The sequence below is a fragment of the Alternaria viburni genome, assembly GCF_023758015.1.
Source record: "Alternaria viburni strain BMP 2772 chromosome Unknown scaffold_12, whole genome shotgun sequence".
Classification (NCBI taxonomy): Eukaryota; Fungi; Ascomycota; class Dothideomycetes; order Pleosporales; family Pleosporaceae; genus Alternaria; species Alternaria viburni.
The window spans coordinates 916891-939887 of NW_026055781.1; the positions used below are offsets into that span (position 1 = coordinate 916891).

The 22997-nt window shown below is 57.3% G+C and overlaps 11 protein-coding genes across 11 annotated transcripts; 7 read left to right on the plus strand and 4 right to left on the minus strand.

Moving 5' to 3' along the window:
• Window positions 1-90: 90 nt before the first annotated feature.
• J4E79_006337 (uncharacterized protein) lies at window positions 91-1737 on the minus strand (the record flags this gene model as incomplete). Its single annotated transcript, XM_049355208.1, has 1 exon — window positions 91-1737. One exon carries the CDS (start codon window positions 1735-1737, stop codon window positions 91-93), a length of 1647 nt encoding a protein of 548 aa, XP_049210604.1.
• A 300-nt stretch (window positions 1738-2037) lies between these two features.
• On the plus strand, window positions 2038-3772 carry CCT2 (T-complex protein 1 subunit beta; the record flags this gene model as incomplete). Its single annotated transcript, XM_049355209.1, has 4 exons — window positions 2038-2040; window positions 2093-2241; window positions 2290-3664; window positions 3713-3772. The coding sequence occupies 4 exons, from the start codon at window positions 2038-2040 to the stop codon at window positions 3770-3772; spliced, it is 1587 nt and encodes a 528-aa protein (XP_049210605.1).
• Window positions 3773-4269: 497 nt separating this feature from the next.
• On the plus strand, window positions 4270-7848 carry J4E79_006339 (uncharacterized protein; the record flags this gene model as incomplete). Its single annotated transcript, XM_049355210.1, has 2 exons — window positions 4270-6543; window positions 6595-7848. The coding sequence occupies 2 exons, from the start codon at window positions 4270-4272 to the stop codon at window positions 7846-7848; spliced, it is 3528 nt and encodes a 1175-aa protein (XP_049210606.1).
• A 78-nt stretch (window positions 7849-7926) lies between these two features.
• On the minus strand, window positions 7927-8658 carry J4E79_006340 (uncharacterized protein; the record flags this gene model as incomplete). Its single annotated transcript, XM_049355211.1, has 1 exon — window positions 7927-8658. One exon carries the CDS (start codon window positions 8656-8658, stop codon window positions 7927-7929), a length of 732 nt encoding a protein of 243 aa, XP_049210607.1.
• A 323-nt stretch (window positions 8659-8981) lies between these two features.
• Window positions 8982-10511, plus strand: J4E79_006341 (uncharacterized protein; the record flags this gene model as incomplete). The annotated part of the gene is made up of 1 exon (XM_049355212.1): window positions 8982-10511. One exon carries the CDS (start codon window positions 8982-8984, stop codon window positions 10509-10511), a length of 1530 nt encoding a protein of 509 aa, XP_049210608.1.
• A 448-nt stretch (window positions 10512-10959) lies between these two features.
• Window positions 10960-12843, minus strand: J4E79_006342 (uncharacterized protein; the record flags this gene model as incomplete). The annotated part of the gene is made up of 1 exon (XM_049355213.1): window positions 10960-12843. The coding sequence occupies one exon, from the start codon at window positions 12841-12843 to the stop codon at window positions 10960-10962; it is 1884 nt and encodes a 627-aa protein (XP_049210609.1).
• Window positions 12844-13749: 906 nt separating this feature from the next.
• J4E79_006343 (uncharacterized protein) lies at window positions 13750-13990 on the plus strand (the record flags this gene model as incomplete). The annotated part of the gene is made up of 2 exons (XM_049355214.1): window positions 13750-13906; window positions 13956-13990. The coding sequence occupies 2 exons, from the start codon at window positions 13750-13752 to the stop codon at window positions 13988-13990; spliced, it is 192 nt and encodes a 63-aa protein (XP_049210610.1).
• Window positions 13991-14406: 416 nt separating this feature from the next.
• J4E79_006344 (uncharacterized protein) lies at window positions 14407-15276 on the plus strand (the record flags this gene model as incomplete). The annotated part of the gene is made up of 1 exon (XM_049355215.1): window positions 14407-15276. One exon carries the CDS (start codon window positions 14407-14409, stop codon window positions 15274-15276), a length of 870 nt encoding a protein of 289 aa, XP_049210611.1.
• Window positions 15277-17917: 2641 nt separating this feature from the next.
• J4E79_006345 (uncharacterized protein) lies at window positions 17918-18568 on the plus strand (the record flags this gene model as incomplete). The annotated part of the gene is made up of 2 exons (XM_049355216.1): window positions 17918-18289; window positions 18446-18568. 2 exons carry the CDS (start codon window positions 17918-17920, stop codon window positions 18566-18568), a joined length of 495 nt encoding a protein of 164 aa, XP_049210612.1.
• Window positions 18569-19288: 720 nt separating this feature from the next.
• Window positions 19289-20329, plus strand: J4E79_006346 (uncharacterized protein; the record flags this gene model as incomplete). The annotated part of the gene is made up of 2 exons (XM_049355217.1): window positions 19289-19621; window positions 19745-20329. The coding sequence occupies 2 exons, from the start codon at window positions 19289-19291 to the stop codon at window positions 20327-20329; spliced, it is 918 nt and encodes a 305-aa protein (XP_049210613.1).
• A 78-nt stretch (window positions 20330-20407) lies between these two features.
• Window positions 20408-22897, minus strand: J4E79_006347 (uncharacterized protein; the record flags this gene model as incomplete). Its single annotated transcript, XM_049355218.1, has 4 exons — window positions 20408-20671; window positions 20723-22468; window positions 22520-22787; window positions 22842-22897. 4 exons carry the CDS (start codon window positions 22895-22897, stop codon window positions 20408-20410), a joined length of 2334 nt encoding a protein of 777 aa, XP_049210614.1.
• Window positions 22898-22997: the final 100 nt, after the last annotated feature.

The window sequence follows — 22997 nt, forward strand, 5'->3', positions numbered from 1 at the left end:
ATTGCCTTTGGTATATTCCCAAGCACCCGGCAGACATCAAATCAAACACCCCACCGGAAACTACTCATACAAAGCTCTACTTCTTCCTTGCTACCTTGCCTTTGGTTTCTGCCCTCTTCTCCTCTCCCAGACCATTAGGTATGCTTCCTTGGTAAACAGCGTCTCACCCCTCTCCTTCTCGACGTACAAATCTTGAATGCCGTACCACTCCTCTCTCGCTCGGTCTTTGACCTGCACTCTCCACACCTTGCTCTCTTGCTCACCCTCGACACTGTCGTCCTTCTTCTTGACAGCCTCATGGGTGATGTTGGCTACGAGATCATACCAGATGGGCTCGCCGGGTGGGTATTCTTTGGGGTTCGGCTCGACGTAGGGCGACATGTCGAGGGAGTGAACGGGAAAGGTGACGATAGTTGGGTTGCGCTCCGAGACGAACTTGTTCTTGGAGAAGCGCTTGATGTTGAAGAGGAGGTACGGCGGTAAGGGGTGGAGGAGGCGGTAGCGAACCCGGTTCTTGGACTTTTCTTGCGGCGTGACACCGTTGTATTTTGAGAGGATGTTGACGAGGGGGACTTGCGGGATGATGTTCTTCTCGAGTGCGTCTTGGAAGAGAGGGGCTGCGGGCAGGTCGAGGGTTAGCACGAGGAAGCGCGATATCTCGGTCTGCACGGCTGCATCCTCAAAACGGAGACGGTCGCCGGCATCTGCACGAGCGGTGATTTCTTGCTGCTCGATCTTCAGCGTGCCTTGAAATACCTTCTGGATTATGCTGCTGTTGGGTTTTGTTCGCGAGCCGCCAACGGCCAGATGGAGGTTGTTGAGAAACCACGAGAGGAAGTCGACGGGGTCAGACTGATCAGAGAGCGTGTACCGTTTTGAGGACCGCAACGCAATCTCTTGGAGCAGTTCGTGGGGCGAGACGTGGGTCTTGAACGCCCGCGGGTTCCAGATCTTGCGGACAAGCGTGCTGAAGCGCTGCGCGAGCTGCGGCCGACTCGACAGGTCTTCCAACATGAAATAATTCCGCAAGGGGACCACGTGGGAGAGAGCTTGCACGACAACGTTGAAGTAGTCGTTCGCTTTGATGTTGTTCATGCCGACGAAGCCAGGTATATACTCTCGATTTGAGAGGTCCCACGACACTTTGGGCTCCCTGTCCAGCTTCGCGACCTCGTCCTTGGTCATGCGCGGATCCACGACGAATTTGATGTCATCCAACGACTTGGACGTGACTTCGTAGCCTTCGGGGAGCACGTAGACCTTCTTCGTCTCCATGTTGACGTATACGTGGTGTCCCTCTTCCAGAGCATGGAAGTAAGCTTGTGACTTTGGGCCGCGACCTTGGTAGTATTTGCCGCATACGAGGCAGGCGTAGACGTTGATGTTGGACAGAGTGACGGAGCACAGCTTCTCAAAGTCGAAGTCGAGGACTTTGCGATTGATCGTGTCCAGGTACAGGTCGGTGTATCCAGCCTCTGGGGCGGTCTGGCGTCTCGGCGCAGCGACGGCGGGCTCGTTGTCGTCTTCGTCCAGCTCCGCATGCTCCTCCTGGTGTGCGCCTGCGACGGCTACTTGCCCCCGGTCGCGCTGGCGCGGAGACATGGGGCGGCCGTTGCTGGTCGCGCCATTGGCCTGGGGGCTTTCCATGTCTTCATCCTCGACCCTGGCGCGCTTTGGTGCCGGCGACGGCGCGTCGTAGACTTGTTCGAGAGGCTCCAGCGCGGGTCGCTTGGACATTGTGCGCGGCGGAAAGAGGTGCGGTGCGTCGAGAGGCGGGAGAGCGTGCGCCTACAGCATCAGGCTTACGGCAGAGTCCGGGGCGGTGGTGAAGCATCAGAAGTGGTAGGCATCAGAAGTGGTAGGCATCCAGACGGTCACGGGCTCCGGTGGAACCATTGGCCGGGGAAGCTCTGCAGATATCGCAAACACAGCTCCAACGCGGGCAGGCCGAGAAAAAAGTCGCGTTCAGACACCACCCACCACCCACCGCACGCCCTCCCGAATTCCCCTCCTTGCCTGTTTACGAGTGCGTGCAAGATGGTATGCCGCCCGCCGCACGCGAAGAGGCGCAACAGTACTGACGCCCGTACAGTCCAACCCCACCCAGATCTTTGCGGAGGACGTCACCGAGGAGAAGGGCGAGAATGCGCGTCTCTCGGCCTTTGTAGGCGCCATCGCCGTCGGCGACCTGGTCAAGAGCACACTGGGCCCCAAGGGCATGGACAAGATATTACAGTCGGCGTACGTGACCCCGCGCCGTGCATAGTGTGCTGCAACTAATGTGTGCAGCTCTACCGGCGAGATCATGGTCACCAACGACGGCGCGACTATCCTCAAAGCGATTGCCCTCGACAACGCCGCCGCCAAGGTCTTGGTGAACATCTCAAAGGTCCAGGATGACGAAGTCGGCGACGGCACCACATCAGTCACGGTCCTTGCCGCCGAGCTGCTGCGAGAGGCCGAGAAGCTGGTCGACCAGAAGATCCACCCCCAGACCATCATCGAGGGCTACAGGATAGCGAGCTCTGCGGCCCTCAAGGCGCTAGAGAAGATTGCCGTAGACCACAGCAGCGACGAGCAGGCTTTCAGGAAAGACCTCGAGGCCATCGCCCGGACGACCCTCAGCTCAAAGGTGCTCTCGCAGGACCGACAGCAGTTTGCCAAACTCGCCGTCGACGCCGTCCTCAAGCTCGGAGGCTCGACCGACCTCACGCACATCCAGATCATCAAGAAGGCTGGCGGAAAGCTCAAGGACTCGTACCTGGACGAGGGCTTCATCCTGGACAAGAAGTTCGGTGTGAACCAGCCCAAGCGCATAGAAAACGCAAAGATTCTGGTTGCCAACACAGCCATGGACACAGACAAGATCAAGATCTTCGGTGCACGCGTCAAGGTCGACTCGACCGGCAAGCTCGCGGAGCTGGAGAAGGCCGAGCGCGAGAAGATGAAGGCCAAGGTCGAGCGCATCAAGGCACACGGCATCAACTGCTTCGTCAACCGGCAGCTCATCTACAACTGGCCAGAGCAGCTTTTTGCGGACGCCGGCATCTGCTCCATCGAGCATGCCGACTTTGACGGCATCGAGCGCCTGGCACTGGTCACGGGCGGAGAAATCACATCGACATTCGACCACCCGGAGAACGTCAAGCTCGGCCACTGCGATCTGGTCGAAGAGGTCATCATCGGAGAGGATGTCTTGATCAGATTCTCGGGCATCAACGCTGGACGGGCATGCACCATTGTCCTCCGAGGCGCAACCGAGCAACTTCTGGACGAGGCTGAGCGGTCGCTACACGATGCCCTTGCCGTTCTGTCGCAAACAATCAAGGAGCCCAGGACAACGCTCGGTGGTGGCTGTGCCGAGATGAACATGGCCAAGGCGGTGGCGGAGGCTGCACAAAACGTGGCTGGCAAGAAGGCCATTGCCGTCGAGTCCTTCTCCAAGGCACTCCAGCAACTGCCCACGATCCTGGCCGACAATGCCGGTTTCGACTCAAGCGACCTCGTTACACGCCTCCGGAAAGCCGTCTACTCGGGCTTGACTAGCTCGGGCCTGGATCTGTTGTCTCCTGGAGGTGGCATCACGGACATGAGGGAGCTGGGCGTCATCGAGAGCTACAAGCTGAAGCGCGCGGTGGTGTCGTCGGCGTCGGAGGCTGCCGAGGTGAGTTTGCCCATTGTTTGAGCTGGGGACCCGACTAACACGATCTAGCTGCTGCTGCGCGTAGACAACATTATCCGAAGCGCGCCGCGGAGACGTGAGCGCATGTAGGCATGGGACGAGCAAGCGTGATGCCGTGAAGGGGTCGACACTAGATAGGTGTATACTACGGAAGTCATGAATGCAGTCCGACAAGCTGGCTAAGGACCATTTTTCTTTGCGTCCTCCATGTCCGAGCTGCTTCCAGGGCCTGGCCGGACTTGATGCGCGTCGGCGGTTGCTGGCAAATGACGAGTGAAGTAACCAGGCCATGTCGCGAGGTGTCTCTACGGACTCGCGGGCATGCTCAGCCCTCGCAGCATGTCTTGTTCAGTTTCATGTCGTGGGCAGGGTGCCAAGGGTGGGACTAAAACGAGAGCAGGCGCGGCCAGACCCCAGTTTACACCAAGCCCCCGCAGATTAGCATCGAGGCCAAAATCCGCATCACGGCAGCGGACACTGCTCCTCCTCCTGCCCACGCCCATCGGCACCCACGGATGCTCCATCTCGCTCGCCCTCGCCGCCTTGCCTAGGCTTCCGCTCCATCGACGCAGGACCCTCGCCGTGCCATGCCACGCCCGCGCCGGCCGCCCGGAGCTGGCTCGACGCTCACGACGCTCGCCCTCGTCCTCGTCACGCTTGTGGCCGCTCAGCAGCAGCATCCACTCGACCGCCATGTGCACCAGACGTCTGCCCGCGCCGAGGTGCACATGCTCGCACCCCACCACGGCCAGGCCAGCCGCAAAGACACGGTAGGCGACGCCCCCGGCCGCCCTGCCTACACGCCCTTGAACGACCAGAACGTGCGCGCCGTAGCTACCAAAGTTCCTTCTGCTCCAGCCATCAGCGCTGTCAGAGCCCATCCTGCCAGACACGCTGCCTCGGGGGGCCTCGTCCCCAGTGCGCGCTCTCTGCACGATTGGGAAGTCGAGGACTTTGTTCTCCTGGCGACCGTCGACGGCCACATGCACGCACGCGACCGCTACAACGGGGAGGAGATCTGGGAGCTGAGCGGCCGCCCCATGCTCGAGACCATCTACAACGTCTCGGAAGACCGCCCCGGCCCCCAGCACCAGTCCTTTGTGTGGATCGTCGAGCCCCGCGAGGACGGCGCCCTGTACCTCCTCACCCCCGGGCCCCACCCCCAGCTCCAGCACCTGGGCGTCACCGTCAAGCAGCTCGCCGAGAGCGCCCCCTACTCGAGCGACGACCCGGACCTCCCCGTCGTCTACAACGTCGAGAAGAAGACGTTTATGCTCCTTGTCGACGCCGCCTCGGGCATTGTCAAGCAGAGCTTCACCCCGGGCGGCAACTTCCCCTACGACGACAGCTGCGCCCCCGACTCCAAGAACTTCTTCACCACGCGCGAGCGCGACTGCCGCGGCGTCATCGACATTGGCCAGACCCAGTACACCATCACCATCCATAACAAGAAGACCAACGAGCTCATCTGCACCCTCAAGTATGCAGAGTGGAATCCCAACAGCAGAGACAAGGACCTGCAGTCCCAGTACGACCAGACCCTGGACAAGCAGTACATCTACACCATGTACAACGGCGAAGTCATCGCCTTCGACTACAAGCGCCCGCGATCCCACCAGCGCCCCCTCTACCGCCAACGCCTGCCCTACCCTGTCGCCCGTGTCTTCGACGTTGCCCGCCCCCTGAACGACCAATCCAGCGAGCCGCCCCTCGTTCTGCTCCCACAGCCAGCCGGCCCCATCTTCTCCGAAGACAAAGCCAACCACGTCCTGCTCAACACCACCGAGTCCGGCGCCTGGTATGCCCTGTCCGAAGTCAACTACCCCGCAGTCACCGACGGTGCACCGGACGCCTCTTGCTACAAGCAGGATCAAGTATCCTACGAGTGGGACTCGGCCTACCTGCTGCCGGACAAGAGCAGCCTCGTCGGTGTTCACAGGCTAGACTACCGGATTCCCAGCCAGCAGGCACAGCTGCCAGGCATTCCTGCCACGACGTACTACCCAACGTTGAACGACCAGGCCGTGTCCAATCAGCCGGAGACGTCGCACCGTGAGCAGCACCAACCACCGACCATAGACGCGACAGCCCAGACGCAGGACAGAATGGCCTCGATGAAGCTTTTGGTCTTTTTCCTTGCAGCTGGCCTATTCGTTGGTGCTTCCGTGAAACCAACACTACGCGAATCATGTCTGAGCCACCTGAAGAGACTATTGCATTCGGCCAAGGCCAAGTTGCCTCCCGCTCCTGTGCCCGCCTCTGCCGAGCCGCAAGTACAACCTGTAGAAGAAGAGGCGCTACCTCTCATAGTCGACGAGAACCTCGTTTCCGAGAAGCCGATGGTGGGAACTGTAGCGAAAGCTGACATTGCCGCACCCGTTGCTGAGGAGGTCAAGGAGAAGAAGGTGACTTTTGACGTCCCAGACGACGAAGACGAAGATCTCGCGCCCCTTTCCAGGACCACAACTGTCGAACGTAGCCCCCCTGCCGAAGACGAGGTCCTGCCTGGCACTCCGCTCAACGTGGACGCTCAACCGATGACTAGCAGTACCGATGATGTTTCTCAGGATTCCTCAGCCGCGCCCACGACTCCCAAGAAGAAGAAAGCACACCGAGGCAGACGTGGCGGACGTAAACTCAGCAAGAACCAACAGAAAGAGGAAGACGAGGTCAATCGAATTGTAGATGCAGCCAAGCAGCTCGAGGTAGGACCGAGCCTGCAGCCAGATGAGCTCACTGTCAGCGGCGGCGACGTGCAGAACGTATCCGAGATCAAGCGGATCGGCAAGTTGACAATAGACCAAGACCGACTCCTTGGCAACGGGAGCGGAGGAACGTTTGTCTTTGAGGGTAAATGGAAGGTACGCTGAATCTCCGTTCGCTCTCAATTTCTTGTGCTAACGCCGCTTCAGGAGGTCAAGGTGGCTGTCAAGCGCATGCTACCGCAATACTTTGGACTCGCGGAGCAAGAAGTAAAGCTTCTGCAGAACAGCGATCCCCACCCGAACGTCATCCGTTACTTTGACGACGAGAGGGATGAAAACTTCCTCTACATCGCCGTCGAACTCTGCCAGGCCAGCCTGTTCGACCTTTACAAAGACGGCCGTCCAGGCGAGGAACTCTCCGAAAGCCATCAGCGTCTGGTGAACAAGATCAGCGGCAAAGCTGCAGCTTGTCTGTACCAACTGGCCGCTGGTTTGAATCACCTTCATCATCTTCGCATCATCCACCGCGACATCAAGCCCCAGAACATACTCATCGCACAGCCGTTGATCACGTCCAAAGACGATGTACGGCTCGTCATCTCTGACTTCGGACTCTGTAAGACGCTGCCCGATAACGTTAGTACCCTTGTCGGAACGACTGGCAATGCAGGCACTGTTGGCTGGAAAGCGCCTGAGCTCATCTCGCAGCCCAAGGAACTAGCCAACGGCAGCTCGCAGGGCTTCTCTCGCGACTCGTCGAGCTCCACGGACCCAGTCGCCCAAGGCGTGAAGCGGGCCGTCGACATCTTCTCTCTCGGTTGCGTGTTTTACTACGTGCTCACCGGCGGCTGCCATCCCTTTGACGACGAAGAAGGCTGGATGCAGATCCGTGAATACAACATCAAGAAGGAGAAGTCGAACCTCGATCGCCTGCTTCTCGGTGCAGACTCTGTGGAGCCACATCGCCTCATCCACTGGATGCTGCGACCCAGGCCTGAAGACCGTCCCAACGCCTTCCAAGTGATGAACCATCCCTTTTTCTGGGATGATCAGAAGCGCCTTGATTTCCTGTGCGACTGCTCCGATCATTGGGAACGTGAACCTCGGGACCCGCCATCTGCCCACCTGTCGGTGCTCGAAGAAGCCTCGCAAGACGTGCTCGACCACAGACGCAACTTTCTCGCCAAGCTCGATCAGGGCTTCATCAACTCGCTCGGGAAACAGCGCAAATACACAGGCGACAAGATGCTGGATTTGTTGAGGGCGCTCAGGAACAAGAAGAATCACTATGAGGATATGGACGATGCAATCAAAGCAAAGGTGGGGCCTTTGCCGAGCGGTTATCTCAGGTATTGGACGGTTAAATTTCCGCAACTGCTTATGGCTTGTTACGAGGCGGTGTTGGCCTGCGACCTGGAGCATGAGCCGCGGTTCAGGAAGTATTTCGAGAGCATGAAGTAGTCAGGGGGTAGGTGGGGGTATTAGCAATCAACGCTGGATTTAAACGTGACTCGTTTGCTCATGGATTGACTGTGATGGCTACCTCTTCAAGCGACTACCATCCAGTTCCGCTAGACTCGCCCTGACCATGTCGGGGTTGTTCCTCAGCAGCTCTTGGACCCTCTTCTCGAAAGCCTTGATCATGAACTCTGCCACCTTGGGCGCGACGCCCCCACTCAGAGCGGCATACATGGGGTTCGCAAACGCAAACTCGACTGCCAGACTGACCTGTGTCTGGTCGTTCTGTATAGCCTCAACAGTCCACTTACTCCGCAGGTGGGTAAGCAGGCCGTTCTCGCCTTCCCTTCGCTCCGCCGCCTGCTGGCCGCCGTCGAGGTGATGCGCGATATCCTCCGTCTTCAAACTCGTCTCGGTGTTCCCGCCCACACTCTCCACATAGCGCCCCGGTATGCAGTACACCCTGCTCACGAAACTCTCGGTTATGCCGCCAAAGCCGCTGGTCAGGGTGCCCTCGGATGGCCAGCGCCGGCCGTAGACCTTGTCCGGTGCAGACCACTTGGTTATGTCGCTGCGCTGGCAGTAAGGCAGGAAATGCTGGTAGTTGGGCACGTCGGCTATTATGGAGTAGACGGGGGCCGAGGGGTAGGGCAGCGTGCGCACGGCGGTCAGGATCTGTGGCGGCGACGACGAAGATGGCAGCGCGGAGTTCAGGGCTTCGAAGGGGTTGGGCAGGAAGGTCCGCCGCTGCGAGGGGGGTTGGCGTGGGCGCGCGCAGCGTGTCGTTGGACGGGTGAATCGCAGGGATGCCATTACGGGTTGGCCAAGCGTCGATATATGGTGGAGTTGTGTATGTGCAGAGTTTGATCGGTGTCACCTCGACATGGTGGCTGAGCGGTTTGAGAGCCCAGAGCCCATGAGCGCATCACGCTCCAGATGGCACACCAGTTGACGCAGATCCGCGCTAGCCCTAGAGAAGATACTGATGCGGCTGCGGCTCTGCATGACACATGGGATCTCCAAGGCTGTCAGGGACCTCCAGGGCTGAACCAAACTCCTTTGGGCGCTAGCGCTCGAAATTTCCCCTCCATGAGTTGCAAGATTCCCCGCTTACGCGACTTTGTCAGGAGTCCGAGATGGCTGCGAAGACGGACAGCATGAACGGTGCACACGCGGGAACTGCCAGTGGCGCGAGTGTCCACGATGCCGGCGACTCGAGATTCCAGACAGACAACACCATGTCCAGGAAACCACAACCGAAACAGCAACTCTCCAAAGCAATGGAGCACATGCGCTTCGCAGTCACGGTCGATCCTGTTCCGCATACTCCAGCTTGCACGCCGCCACCAGAGGCTCTGACGGCCACATCGCCAGCCGCCCTCGACTCCGCCGAGAACGACGCTTATGGAGTGCCTGCTTCTCTACAACCCGTGCGCGCCCCACCGTCTCGCTCCCACGACCCAGACAACAATCAGAAGCGCAGCGATCCCTTTGCGTTCGGTTCGCGCTACCTGGAGGAAGGCGACAACATCTTCGAGTTCAACGCCTGGGACCACGTAACCGTCGACTCCAACTACCTCGCCTTTTCAGAAGAACAGTATTCCAGACAACGGCAAGAGCCGGTTTCCGACTTTGATCGCAAACGCTACAACGCCCAGCCCGAGAAGTGGTGGAACCAGTTCTACAAAAACAACAAGACCAACTTCTTCAAGAACCGCAAATGGCTGGCACAGGAGTTTCCTATTCTAGAAGAAGTGGGCGCCGAGGATGGGCCAGAGGCTACGCTGTTGGAGGTCGGCGCCGGGGCAGGGAACAGCGCCTTTCCCATCCTGCAGAGAAGTCGGAACCAGCGGCTGAAGATACACGCGTGTGACTTCTCCAAAAAGGCAGTCGAGCTCATCCGCAACCACGAACTCTACGACCCGGAGCGCATACAAGCTGACGTCTGGGACGTGGCCGCCGCTCCCGACTCGGAGAACGGCGGGCTCCCCCCAGGTCTGGCTGAAGGCAGCGTAGACGTTGTGCTCATGATCTTCATCTTCAGCGCGCTGAGTCCCAAGCAGTGGGACCAAGCCGTCCGCAACATCTGGCGGGTTCTCAAGCCGGGCGGCCAAGTCCTCTTCCGCGACTACGGCCGCGGCGACCTCGCCCAAGTCCGCTTCAAAAAAGGCCGTTACATGGAGGAAAACTTCTACGTCCGCGGCGACGGTACGCGCGTCTACTTCTTCGAGCAGTCTGAACTCGAGGATATCTGGGGCGGCGCCAGAAAACGCGATACTACCATTGGCAACGTGGCGGACACCACCATATCCCAAACCGAGGCCGAGGGTGTCATCGCGGATAAGATGGAGAGTCTGTCTCTCCACGATCCTGGCATGCAGACGAGAGAGCAGAGCCACGATGACGTCAACGATCTGGACACTCCCAGGCCGGGTTTTGAAATTGCGCACATTGGCGTCGACCGACGGATGCTGGTCAACAGGCAGAGGAGGCTGAAAATGTATAGGTGCTGGATGCAGGCTGTGTTTCGCAAGGCAGGCATGGAGAGCGAGGTGCCAACGAGCACGCTGAGGCAGGACAAAGAAGACGCTGCAGAGGAAGAGGAAGAGGGGCAGAGTGGCGTGGGAAAGGAGGATGCAGTGGAGGGAGGGGGCGTTAAGGTTTGAGGGTCTGAATCGTGAGGGTGGAATGCAAAAGTTGCAGTGGTGGCCTGTAGTGGGGATGAATGATACCATGACATATGAGAGAGAAGACGTTGTGAAAGTAGAGTATACTATGCGTCAAACCACTGTTGTAGTTAGAAAGCAGCGCTAGAGAGCACACTTGATTGACCCGTCGTGTTGTCTCCCGCCTCGTGGGCCTCATGGATCATACACAGCAGCAGATGCAAAAGCGTTTGGTCGAGAACGCACTGGATTGTGGTGTACTATGAGACAAAGACCGCTATGCTACGCTAAACTACCAGGCTCGTGATACAAGCTATGATGCGAACCCAACACCCAATGCTGCGCTTTCCAGAACCAGCACCTATAGAGCCTCAATCGAGGGTATCACAAGAACCGGTGCAAAGCCTACCCTCAGTCCACAATCATGACAAAACTTCCCTGCACACGTCTAGTTCCCCTCAAGAATCCCCTTGAGAATACCTGCTCCAGGTCCTACGAGTGAATCCGCCAACTCCTTTTCTCCAACAACACTAGCAACCCTGCGATCCTCTACCGCAACCCCGGGGAAGGCTTTGCCCCTGCCTCTCCGGCTCGGCGTGCCAGCGCCAACATCCAGCGACCCTGCTTTGCCCTCCACCGCTGAGACAAGCGAGAGTGTTTCCAGACTGCTCACAATGTCTCTGAACTCTGTGCTCGTCAGAGGATGCAGTATGTTTTCTCGTCTGCATAGCACGGTGTAGGCTTCGAAGAGTTCCTTGATGCTAGGGGATGTAGTGTGGGATCGGGAAGGTGTGGCCAAGATGCTATCGGCGGCAGTGGCGCGCTTCTTCTTCTCAATAGCAGAGAGTGAGCAGAGAACGGCTTTTTGTTGCAGATTGAGGTTCCGCAGGCGTTGGCTGGTGCCGTTGCTGAAGACAGCTGCTGTGATTCTGGCCATGTGGGCAATGGTGGCGCGCGGTGCAGTTTCGACGGTGAGCGAGGCGAGGGAAGCCGCGATGACGCTGTTTAGGTCTTTGGTTTTGGCGGGAGAGCGGATGGCCGGGGAGGAGAAGTTGATGTTCTCTACAAGCGGTGTTTTCGAGGGCGATGGCGTGGGAGATGGTGTGATTTCTGTGGCTTTTTTCGCGTGTCGGTCGCGCGTGTCGGCTTCGACGAGGTCGATTGCTCGCCGGCAGATGTCAAAGGCTTTGCGCAGGTCGCCGGACTGGGCGGCTACCTTTTTGGAGAGGAACACAATGGCGGTTGGGTGGATGAAGGGCAGCTGTGTTGAGCCGGCTGGGAGAAGGGCTTTGAGTTTGGCAGTGATGACGGAGGAGATTTGGGCGGCATTGTATGGGAGGAAAGGCAGTAGCTGTGGCTTGAGACCGCGGGCCTTGAGTCGCGGGAGAAAGCGATCCGTGAGATCCAGCGCGTTGGCAATGCCGACCAGCACCAGCCCCGATGCCTTTTGTAGTGACCACTCGAAGATGTTGTAGAAGAGCTCGACGTCGAGCTCGAGCAGGTGGTCCACTTCGTCGAGGGTAACAACATACGACGTCTGTCGCTGCATGAAGACGGTCCGCAGCGCTTCCATCTCGTCGCCCTCTGCAACTTCGGTGATGTCGACAAAGTCTTCGAGCAGCGTCCTGTACAGATCTGTAGCGTTCTTCACGCTCATGCAGTTGATGTAGCCGGTTCTGACAGACTCGTCCGCGGAGACGGTGCGGCAGACATCGTTGACAAAGGCGCTCTTGCCGGTGCCGGGCGGGCCGGAGACGTAGATGCAGCCTGAGGTCTTGGCCTTGGTTCGGCTTGTGATGAAGGCCGCGAGCTCCCTCCTCTCGGTGTCGCGGCCGAACAGCGCGGTGGGGGCAGAGCCTCTTGCGAAGACCTGGCGCGCTTCGTGGTAGATGGTGGGCGCGGTGCTGCGCGGAGTGCCTGGGGTGTGGGGAGTGCGAGGCGTCAGCGGCCGGCCGGCGATGATGAGTCGGTGTCTGGGTGTAACGGCCACTTTGCCGGCAAGTGTGTCGCGATGCCTGGGCGTCGAGGGGGTAGGCGCGAACTTGTCTGGCAGGTCGACGAGCGCCTTCTGCGGAGAGTTTTCTTGGGCAGGACTCGTGCGCGCCTTCCTTCCGCGTCTCGCCGCCGCCTTGTCTCCGGGCTCGTCCACATGCTGCTTCTTCGGGGTGACGAAGGGGTTCTCAATCTCGCCCTCATCGTGTATCACGAACTGCGTCCTCCGTTTTGCGCGTGTTGCGAGGTGGAGCTTGGATTCTGCAGAGCGCGTCAGGGACGTCCCGTCGTCGATGCGTGCAGAACTACGCGTTCTCTTTCCAAGGACGGTAGGCGCCATCGTGTTGTGCGGCGGCAAGGTGTGATGCGTGGTTGTGGAAGTTGCGAAGCACAGTGATGGAAGGAGCTACCTAGGTACGCGACAGGCACGCGCGACGCGATATCGCGTTAAGTGCCCCAAGGTTGGCCTAGTGCCACGCCCGCATTCAGCACCACCTAGGCCCATCCGGGCTGAGGCTTCACGGCAAGCACACACCAGGCGAGACCGGCAGTCTTCCATCATGTACTGTCGTAGCGATCCAGCGTCGGTCGGACAGCGCTCAGTGTGTCATCCTGATTCTGTCGACTTGTTTGCTAAGAACCCCTGCGCCTCATCGCGCTCTCCAACGACATCACCCCCGTTTAATGTCTGGTGCACATTTACTGATCCCGGAAAGACGCGCAGAATATGGTCACCACCGCTCCACTGCCACTGCGTTTGCGTGGTACAATTGGGATGCTCTTGGCACTCCACAGTCCTACGGGTGGTGCAAGAAGCAGGGCTGGTACTAAGCGTACGACGTGGGCAATCGGGAAACCTGGTAGCATAAAGGCCTCACACCCAGTGCACATCAATGGCCATCTCTCCCTTTCCCCAGTTCCCGCATCACCCCTCCCGAGCCAACCGCGCGGTGCGGGGCATCGCCAACAGAAGAGCGCGAAATGCCATACCCAACATATCCGTCGTGGTCACATGGCTTGGACTTCTTCCCAGAGGCTTATCCGTACCGCTATACCAGTCGACGATCGTCTCGAAGGTCGCGCGTTCCTCGATGGGCATTTTCAGAGCTCGCAGTAGAGCCATGTTGCGAGTTTTGTGTCTCTCATGACAAGATTGTACGCTACACGCGGGCCACCTGACCCCTCACCGCGCCCGTCTGACCATCTACAGCCAAGTCTAGAGGAAGGTCTGTTTGAGCTGGGGATGATGGCGCCTCCCTACTTTGACCACGTCCTGGAAGCTTACCAGGACATCCACTACCACTACAAGCGTGGTTTCGACCAACATGGCCCTGAACCTTACTACATCTCCCGCGAGATTAGGCGGCTATCAGAGCTGCTACGCAAGCTGTACTTTGCAACAGGTATGCGTGAGCTGGCTTCGTGGTCAAACCAGCTGAAGTACATGAGAAGCGACGTACAATTGGGACCCGGGCATCGTCAGCTGAGCACACTACCGAAGCACCGGCATAATTCTTGGTTCCTGCATTAGCGGATGGGGTGATAGATGCAGGCGCTTGGCCTGGCGGTGTTGTGCTCGACGAACTCATGTTGAACGCTGTATTTTTCCGTAGACATGGCCTGCACCCTCCTCAGGCAACCTGTTGCGGTGTACGTAAAAATGTTCGCTGCTGCCTGGTGCTGCTGTTTTGGCGATACAGCCGTCATGACGTCAAAGTGAAAGACCGGCGGAAGGTCGCGGTGACCGTGGAATTGTCCCGCTTCCTTTACTATAGTCCGCACGCGCTTGTTATCTTGGCCAAAGGAAGCAACGATTGCTCCATACTTTTCGACTTTCTATTCCAGATCTAATGTCCCCACAATCACAATTGCACGTTGTTTGAGCACATTTGCGTACCTGAATATGTTCGACTACAAATCGAACCCTCTCTTACCTACGAACATGGCCATCCCACAAGACTCCGCCACTGCAAATCGGCCGTCAAAAACCAACGGCACACAGCTAGCACTCGAAGAAAATAGCGACATCGCGCGAATCAGAAATTGTCTCCAAGGTGGCGCAGACGCAGCCGAGGTCGCATCGGAAGGATACCGCGTCTGTCGCATCAACGCCTTTCTTCGGCGCGACCTTCAACAAGCCCGCAATGGGATTCGTAAGAACCGCGTCGACAGACAGACACAATCTGTTCAAGAAGATGCTCTCAAGGAACTACGTGATGAGTTGCCCGCAACGCGCCAGATGCTCGAGCGCCTCTGGGGTTTGCTCGAGCAGCGGAAGGTCAAGATACCCGACGACGTCAAGGCCGACTATCAAGCGCTGAAGGCCAAGGACTCGCATGACTGGCAGCCCCGGCAGAGGGTCAGGACAGTGAAAAGCGTAGTGGCAAAGGGCAAGAGAATCGAAAACCCCAAAACGAAGACGGAGAGGAAGGCTGAAAGACAGCGGGTCGATAAATTGCACAAGCGTCTCGAAGAAGGGAAAGCCAAGCAGACCAAGTTTCTGTTACACACCCCAGACGGCGAAATGTACGACGCACGGCAGCCTGTCCTTATTCCAGACGAAGCTGGAGACGAGGACGTTGCCGACGAGCAGATGACAGCGGAAGACGCGGCAGCCATCGAACATGCCGACTTCATGAAGAATGGCAGTTCTTACCGACCCCGGGCGCTTACTCCACCGTCTGGGCTTGTCGCGAAGAACGTCGTTGCGGGAGTCAAGCGCAGGTCAAGCGATTCGAATCCCTTTGCGACACTCAAGATGGGCCAAGGTTGATGATGGCGACGGAGCCACTGACAGTTGGGTGAAATAGAAGGCGTGTTCGTGTCGCTCGCCGAGAGCCAGTTGGGATGAGTTTTGTTACCATCAGGGGGTATGGAGGTCTTCAAGATATCTTTGCCATGAAAACGGGCTATGATATTGCCTGGCTATGTACTAGTGGTGTTCTCAGCCAGAGGCAACCGCGTCTATCTTGATAGTAGACTCATGGCTTTCCTCATGACACGACATATCTGAGCCCCGAACTACCTGCATATTCTGACATTGGCCTTTGTCCTCGAGGACGTGGTCTGCGCAACTTTACCAAATGGTAGTATTTTGATGATGAGCTCATCTCATTTGGCTCCTGGCGTGGACAAACAACCCCGACCCCGCAGTGCATTTCTTACTGAAAAATATGCTGGGAATTATGCCGAAGTTACCCACGCATGCGATTGATGGATGATGAACATGTGCGTCTCCACACGTGCAGCCGATCGATTTGTTTGCTTGTTTGCTGAATAGCAGCGTCTCGCCTTGTTGATTTCACGCTCGTCTCCAATGAACACCAGCATCTACTGCCACTGTGCCTGAGTGTCTCCATTATTTCTTTGTTCCAGTCTTCGCAAGCCAAAATCAGCGAGACTGCCTGTTCAGACGCGGCAATGTCGTGTTATCAAGGCATTCGCACCGCAGCACGCGCCCGGTTCTTTCAAGCGAGGCCACTTCAGACACAGGGCGGGAAGGGGTGGTCACATCGATGGTTGAGGTAGCCCGCCGAGCAAAGTGCACTCGCGTCGTCGAGAGCCTCCTCGACATCGACCCGTCCTACCAGAAGATCACTCAAGCTGTGGATTCAATGTCCAAGATGTGACTGGCTCGATGGGTCCGATATCATGTCACCTCCGGGTTTCTGTTTAGGGCTTTTGGTCCGTAGTGCTTGACTTACGTGAGGAGGGCCTATGTCATCGCCTGCCCAGGTGGGCGCCTGTTGGCACCATTGCGCGCCAAAGCAGAAACACGGTGCACGCTCGCTCCGCTTTCGCGAGCAAGGAAATTACCATGCTGACATATCGCGCGATGCGTCATATCACTACATGCAAGCTTCCAGTTGTGCAATGTACTCCTATGTACTCATCCTTCATTTGCACTTCCGCACGTCCTATCAGGCAGGGGTCGCACGGGCTGCTCTGCCTTTACCCCTATGAGTTTGACAGCTGCGTACAGTCCCCCCCCCCAAGTCAGGGTGCCTGGTGTTGTTCGGACTCTCTTTGTAAGATCCGTACACCCCATAGACGCTAGGCACCCGAACCAGAGGGGAGAACTGTACTGACAGTGGCCAAAAACGAGTGCCAGGCCCACACGGATGAACGGCACCTCTTATGACGTCTCGTCACTCACCACGGATAAGTATTGCGAGGCTCGAGTAGGACGCCAGCCTAGCCGATTATGCGCCGAGTTGAACAAACGGCTGCGGGTTCGAGCATAGCGTAGGTTTCACTTCCCGGCCAGCTGTTAGTTCCGTTCAACGGTGCAGGAGGATCTGCGGCCTACCTGCAGGCTGCGGAACGTGCCATGACTTGGCGCGCAAGAACCTCGGCCTCCACGCGAAGCGCTAACGGTTTGGGCGTCAGCAATTTGGAGACGCGGAGATGAACTCGACGGTGCGGTGCGCGTTTAGGAATGCCAACTCCATCGAGCGAGGAAAGAAGCCACTTGACTGTCTTGACACTGCTAATCTGGAGCTCAACTACACCCATGGATTCCACGCGCAGCCAAAGCGGTAGTGAGCGCATTCCAGCTTGCCCAGGTGGTAAGATGTTTGCGACCTGGAGTATCAGCCTCGACGAGACATGGTGAGACGATTGTCTTGTCGGGCGTGCAAGGATTAGCGACGGAACATTGTCACTGTCGCCGAACACGATCTGTCGCTTGCAGGTGCTGCAATACCACGCCTGTGCCACATCAGGCCATGTAGACGGAGAAGGACGGCGACTGGTGCCGGACAAACGAGAAGAGCCAGCAGCCGATCGTAGTGGTAATTTCCAAGGCTGCCCACGAGCTGGTGGGTCACCAACTCCCAGTGCGTTGCCCGCTGGCTATCAGTCTTCTCGTGAACTGCGTCTCGAGATGCTCCACAGCGCCCCATCCCGAGTGCATCTCGCTTTCGAACATCTCATTCGGCGGCGCCAAAGTCATCGCGGTCTTGAGTTACCATGCATCATGCTACAACTCGCAACCAGTTCTGAAATGCTGATGATACCTGTCTTCTCGTACCCTCTCCTCCAGCCATATGATATTTGGAGAGTTGACTTTGCGTATATATCCTGATGCCAACAGTATACAGCAAAGGCAGGCTCTCATTGCCTTTCCATTTACGTCTCTTACTTTCAATCAATATTTCAAGGTTTGCCTGCAGACAATGGCACCAACCACCAGATCCGGATCTGGATCTGGATCAAGTCCAATCCCAAACAGCCATGCACGACACAGCTTGGCTTCTCAACCTGTCAACGATTCAGCCCAAAGTCATGGTAGCCGACGCGATGTACCACAGGTGCATTCTCCCGCCGTAGACAACGTGCCAATAGTCCACCACACCCCTGCACTCCATGTACAGCGCATGCTCCATGTCCGTATTCCACGAAAGGCCACCGTCATGCCCAACCGATTGCTGGAGGAGCGAATCATAGCGCCACAAAAGCAAAAGAATCAGAAGCGATACCAGGGCCTGGTGACCAAGCACAAGTACCGACTCGGCTCGCCAAGGTTCAGGATCTCGAGGCGCATTAGAGACCCAGAGTGCTGGGAAGTGCTTACGCGAGATACTGAAGTTGTGGGTCCTAAAGGGTGTTGGGTTGCGAAAGGAACGCCGACTTTGGAACGCCCGTTCGGGAGTGCTGCCAACGCGTACCGCGTATACCACGTCGATCGCAAATGTCTCAACGAGAAGCTGAAAGGCGAGGTAGCATACACCCACCTTGCTATGAATGTCATGGGCTTCAGGTGGGCGCTCAAGTTCACGACGATAGTGGGAGATGTGCCCCAGCAGTTCGAAGTGTCACATCTTTGCGGTCACTCGCATTGTTATCGGCCGTCCCACCTGGTGCTTGACTCACATCAAGTCAACTTGCGACGATCGCGATGCTCTGGCCATGGCTGTACCCATGCACGCGGACGCGGCCAGAAATGCTTCGGCCACGAGGAATGTCCTGAGTTCTGCCCGGAGCGTTTGAAAGAGGTGGAGCGGCAGTTGAAGCGAGATGGCCACCGGCCTGACAAGTGCGACTATGCAGAGATAGTGGAGTAGTGGAGGCACGCACGCACGCCACTGATATGTCTGAAACACCGCATGTATTGTTACCTTGTTGTTGATCTACTCTGCATTAGAATCAATATCGTTCGCAGCCGCACCGAAGGCAATCCCTTACTGAATGTCGAAGCCAATTGCATGTTGCCTCCAAGCAGTAGCCCGAGCACTGATAGCTTCAGGAGAGACTTGCTAGCCGAGAACATCCCGTCCCCTGCCAATGCTGCAGTGCTGGAACCTGTGTGGCTTGGCTATCACAGTTCGACGCACGGTAAGTTCCTGAAGGGCCGATATCAGCATGGCGGCGTGACGCATTGTGTAAGCAGCTATGACAATTAAACTGGTGCTGTTTATAAAGCTTTGCCTGTAGTCCCGTCCTAATGTCCTACTTTCCCCAACTTTATCGTAACCTCTACTTTCTTCTCTTCTCATCCTACAATGAGAGTTTACAACCTCAGGTCTCGGTGCTCTCCCCCAGCGCCACTTCGAAGCCCTCAGTCTCCGAAGTCGCGCAAGTCTCCGCGCGCGTACAACATCAGGTCTCGGCGCTCTCCCCTAGCGCCACTTCGAAGTACTCAGTCTTTGGAGTCGCGCAAGCCTCCGACGTCGCGCAAGCGTCCTGGCCCGACCCCAAGGGGGAAAGACCTCACAAAGCCCGTGGGGGATGACGAAGCGACCGGCTACTCTCTGAAGAACCTTCCGCCCCTTCGTCTAGGGATGATGCCCGAAGACTTCGTCAAAGAGGTGAAGGCCCAGAAGCTCAGGCTCCTCCGCTTTGTGCCTGATTCCCACGACTGGCTCCAGCAACACCTGTCCACAATCGAGTTCACGGATTGCGAGTTGGAGATTTCTAAGAAGAAGCCTACTCGCAGAGACGAGGAGCGGATTCTAAAAGAATTACAATTGCCATTCAACTTTGACAATTCGGACTGGCCCGGTGTGAAGTCACAGAAGAGCCAGAAGTTGAGAGCTCTAGATCAGCTCACTAAGGAAGAACGTTGGGAGTTGTTGCTCAAGAACACTGTTGTGTCGGGTCCTAACGGCTGTTGGCACGTGGGGGATACAGTTCACTTTCAGTATCCATCAGGTTTTCGGGCGAAATCTCACCCGATGAAAAAGGTAAGCATTGATTCTTTTCAAGCGCGCTGAAACATGGCCATGTTAACTTCCTACTAGCTATCGGGCATCGAGTTGAGTTTGCACGTTATCGCGGCCAGCTTGGGCATATACGCCCCTTGGATCAAGTTTACGATGGACTCTCAGATTCTCAAAGGTCATGGGAAATGGGATGTTTCGCACCTTTGTGGACATGGTCACTGCTTCCGCCCGTCCCATCTAGTGATCGAGATGAGCAGCACCAACCAGCGTAGGCGGGACTGCAAAGGTGGCGAGACATGTCGATGTGGTTACAGGGAGGGCACGCCTAAATGCTTCGGGCACGAGGAATGCCCGGATACCTGTCCCGTGCGTTTGCGAATGTTGCTCAAGAAGAAGTGGAAGAACGATGATTGGGAGCGAGCGCTCGACATACAGGAAGCTGGTGGTGCTAAAGCCAAGGTTCGATGTCGGGTGGTAGACCCCCTCTGGTACAGGGATCTCATTGCGTACGAAGAGGCATTGGCAAACCCTATTCGATCGTCCAAGAGGAAGAGGAAAGCGAATGACGAACCCGCGGAGGAGCCCAAGAAGAAGGCTAATACAGCCACAACAAGGGCGCAACGTCGGGTTTCCAACAGGAAAACCAAGTTGCGACGCCACTGATGGAAAGGATTTGTTGGCAGAATAGTTCTCTTTCTCTTTGTATTATTACACAATTCATGCAAGCTATCCAAAGTCTCCTCACGATCCTCCAACGTCCAAGTCCGCCGTGAAGTCTTTTCGAATCGTCAAATTTTCGAAGGTTTCTTGATTTTCAATGACCAGGCCTTGTTCGTTGGCCAGATGCAACAAACAAATAAAGCAGTAGCTTGTGGAGATATCAGCCAGGGTTTGTTTTGGGTAGACGGCCTGTAGGCTGTTGACAACGTCGGTAAAGGTCAACGAACCATCCACGGCCTTGTTTGCTGGATCGTCGGCAACATTGGGCTGAGGAGGCGCAGAAATCTGATGGTTGTGAGCTTGCGAGTCAGATGAAGACGGCTAGATACAACTTACGCCATCGAACCCGATACCCCGCCAGAGTTCGTCCTTTAATCTTTTCACGTCCACCTTCTTTGCGACCCTTGCGTACTGGACGTATTCAGGCCGAAATCGTCGGCTTTGCGTCACTAGCTGAGCACCGAATGCGTCGGTCTGCGAACCCGGTTGCATGCCGTCGAGTGGTAGTGTAGCTTCAGGTGCGTCAGGCGGCGGCGAGAAGTGATCGCGCGCATCTGCAAACACATCGTCATCGTCGAGAGGGCCACTAGGTATCTGGAGACCATCATCCTGGAAAAAGTCGGCGTCGTAGTTTCCCTGTGCATCGTCACCGTCGCCTTCTTGACCCTGGTGAGCCCAGTATGCTTCGTCCACGCGTGCTGAATCTCCATGGAGTGCATGTGCACGGCGTCCTCCCTTGCGTGAGCCCATACGCGCCTTGGGTTTAAGGAAAAGACGCAGCAGCTGTTTGGAGTTGAAGTGCTTGTCGTCTGGGAGAAGGTTGCGCGACCTGGACTTCCATTGTGCTTTGGGTAGAGATATCGCGGAGTTGGATGTCGCAGGCGTGTAGAGCACATCTGCTAGTGTCTGCGTCATTGGAGCTGTGAAGTCGATCTCGAATGGCTCCCTTTCCTTCCGTTTCGTCGCCGGTGCTGTCTTTGCGGAATGCTTGACGCGTGAGATGCGCCAATGCTCAGGCCCTGCCCAGCTCTTCTTAAGAGCTTGGTCAAAATAGCTAAGGATGTTCTCTTGTTCTTGGTCGCGGCCGTGCATCATGGACACGCCATACTGAGCGTCGGCACTGTTTGTGTTCTCGTCGCCATTCAGGTCCATGGTGTGGATGCGAGCTTGTGGATGCTGGATAGCCTCACGAGCCCAGATCTCCCCGCCTTCGCCAAAGCCCGTCTCTGGAGGCAGATCAAACCCGCCCATATTCAGGTCATGATCGTCGTCAAATTCCATGGGGTTATCGTCGCCGAGAAAAAGACCTGATTGGCTGCCTGCGTTGTCGTCTCCGTGCTTGGCTCCGTCTTCACCGGAGGAGTTGTCAGCAGCCTTGAGGAAGGGAAGGTCCATAGAGCCATTCACATCGCCGAGATCGAACGTCTTCATCGACGGACACACGTCTTGCCGGTCGAGCTGGGAAAGATCGTGGAAGTACTTGGCAGTCAGGCCGGATATGTCAACATCGATGGCGTCGGGGGCCAGTTGATGGTCATGAGTGGGGAGTGAATCTTGGGTGGCGGCATCGTTGGCGTCATCGCTGCTGTCGAAGACAATCCTGCCGCTCCCGTCTATAGCCAGGTGGTTAAGAAGGAGTCCTTTGGCCCCGCCCTCGTCAAAGTCGGCCGAGGCTTTTTTGAAGAGCGGATCAACCGAGAACTCGAGCTCCATCTTCTTGTTCTGCAGTTGGGCAAAGGACGACGCGAGCGTGGCTTCTGCAGAGCGAGCAGCCCTCTTCTTGCGCTTCTTCTGGCCATGCTCTCCGGCTTCAGCCTCCTCGCCGTCGCCCTCGTCCTCGTCGCTCCCATCGGCATCGTCGCCGTGTCCTCTCCGCTTCTTGCCCACATTCTCGGCGAGTCCGCTGAGCAGCTTGCCCGTGTCGGTCGCAACGCTGTCGACTCTGCTGGTGTAGATCTTGACGCAGCCGTCTAGCGTGCAGCTAGCCTTCTGGAAGTTGACGCCGTCGCCCTCTTTGAGCAGGGACATTTCGTGGAAGTAGTCGATGAGGGCGAAGTTCCACGAGTTGTTCGCGTTGATTTTCTGAGCGGGGCGTTAGCTTGGAGCAGCGACGACGGGCGTGCGCATGCCTACGTTGTCCGTCGCCATCTTCATCCATTCCTCGAAGTTGGCCAGCAGGGGCATAATGTGGGTGCCCGGTGTGACAGCCGTGCCAGTAACATCGGGCATGTCGTCGCCATCTTGCGACGGGGTGCGTGGCGTGTCGTGGGCGGCGGCAAGCGACACGCGGCGGCGTCCGGGAGTCGCAGTCGTAGTCGAGGCGCGCATCGAGTCGCGCTGGGCCTGTTGGTGCGCATGGCGGCGGGCAGCCTTTTCCTGGCGGTCGTCGTTGAGCGGCACTCTGCGAGCGACGGGTTAGCCTAGCAATGCGCCCGCGCGGAGCGTTGGGGCCTACCTGACGGGCGTCTTCTGGGGCGAGGCGGCCGTGGTATACTTGGTGGAGCGCGCCATGCTGGGCGATGGGTGTGGTGCTGCAACAGCCGTTCTGGCGTCGATGCCATGTTGCTGTTGTTTGTTTGGGCGCCACAGATGCCCCGCCGCTATCACCAGA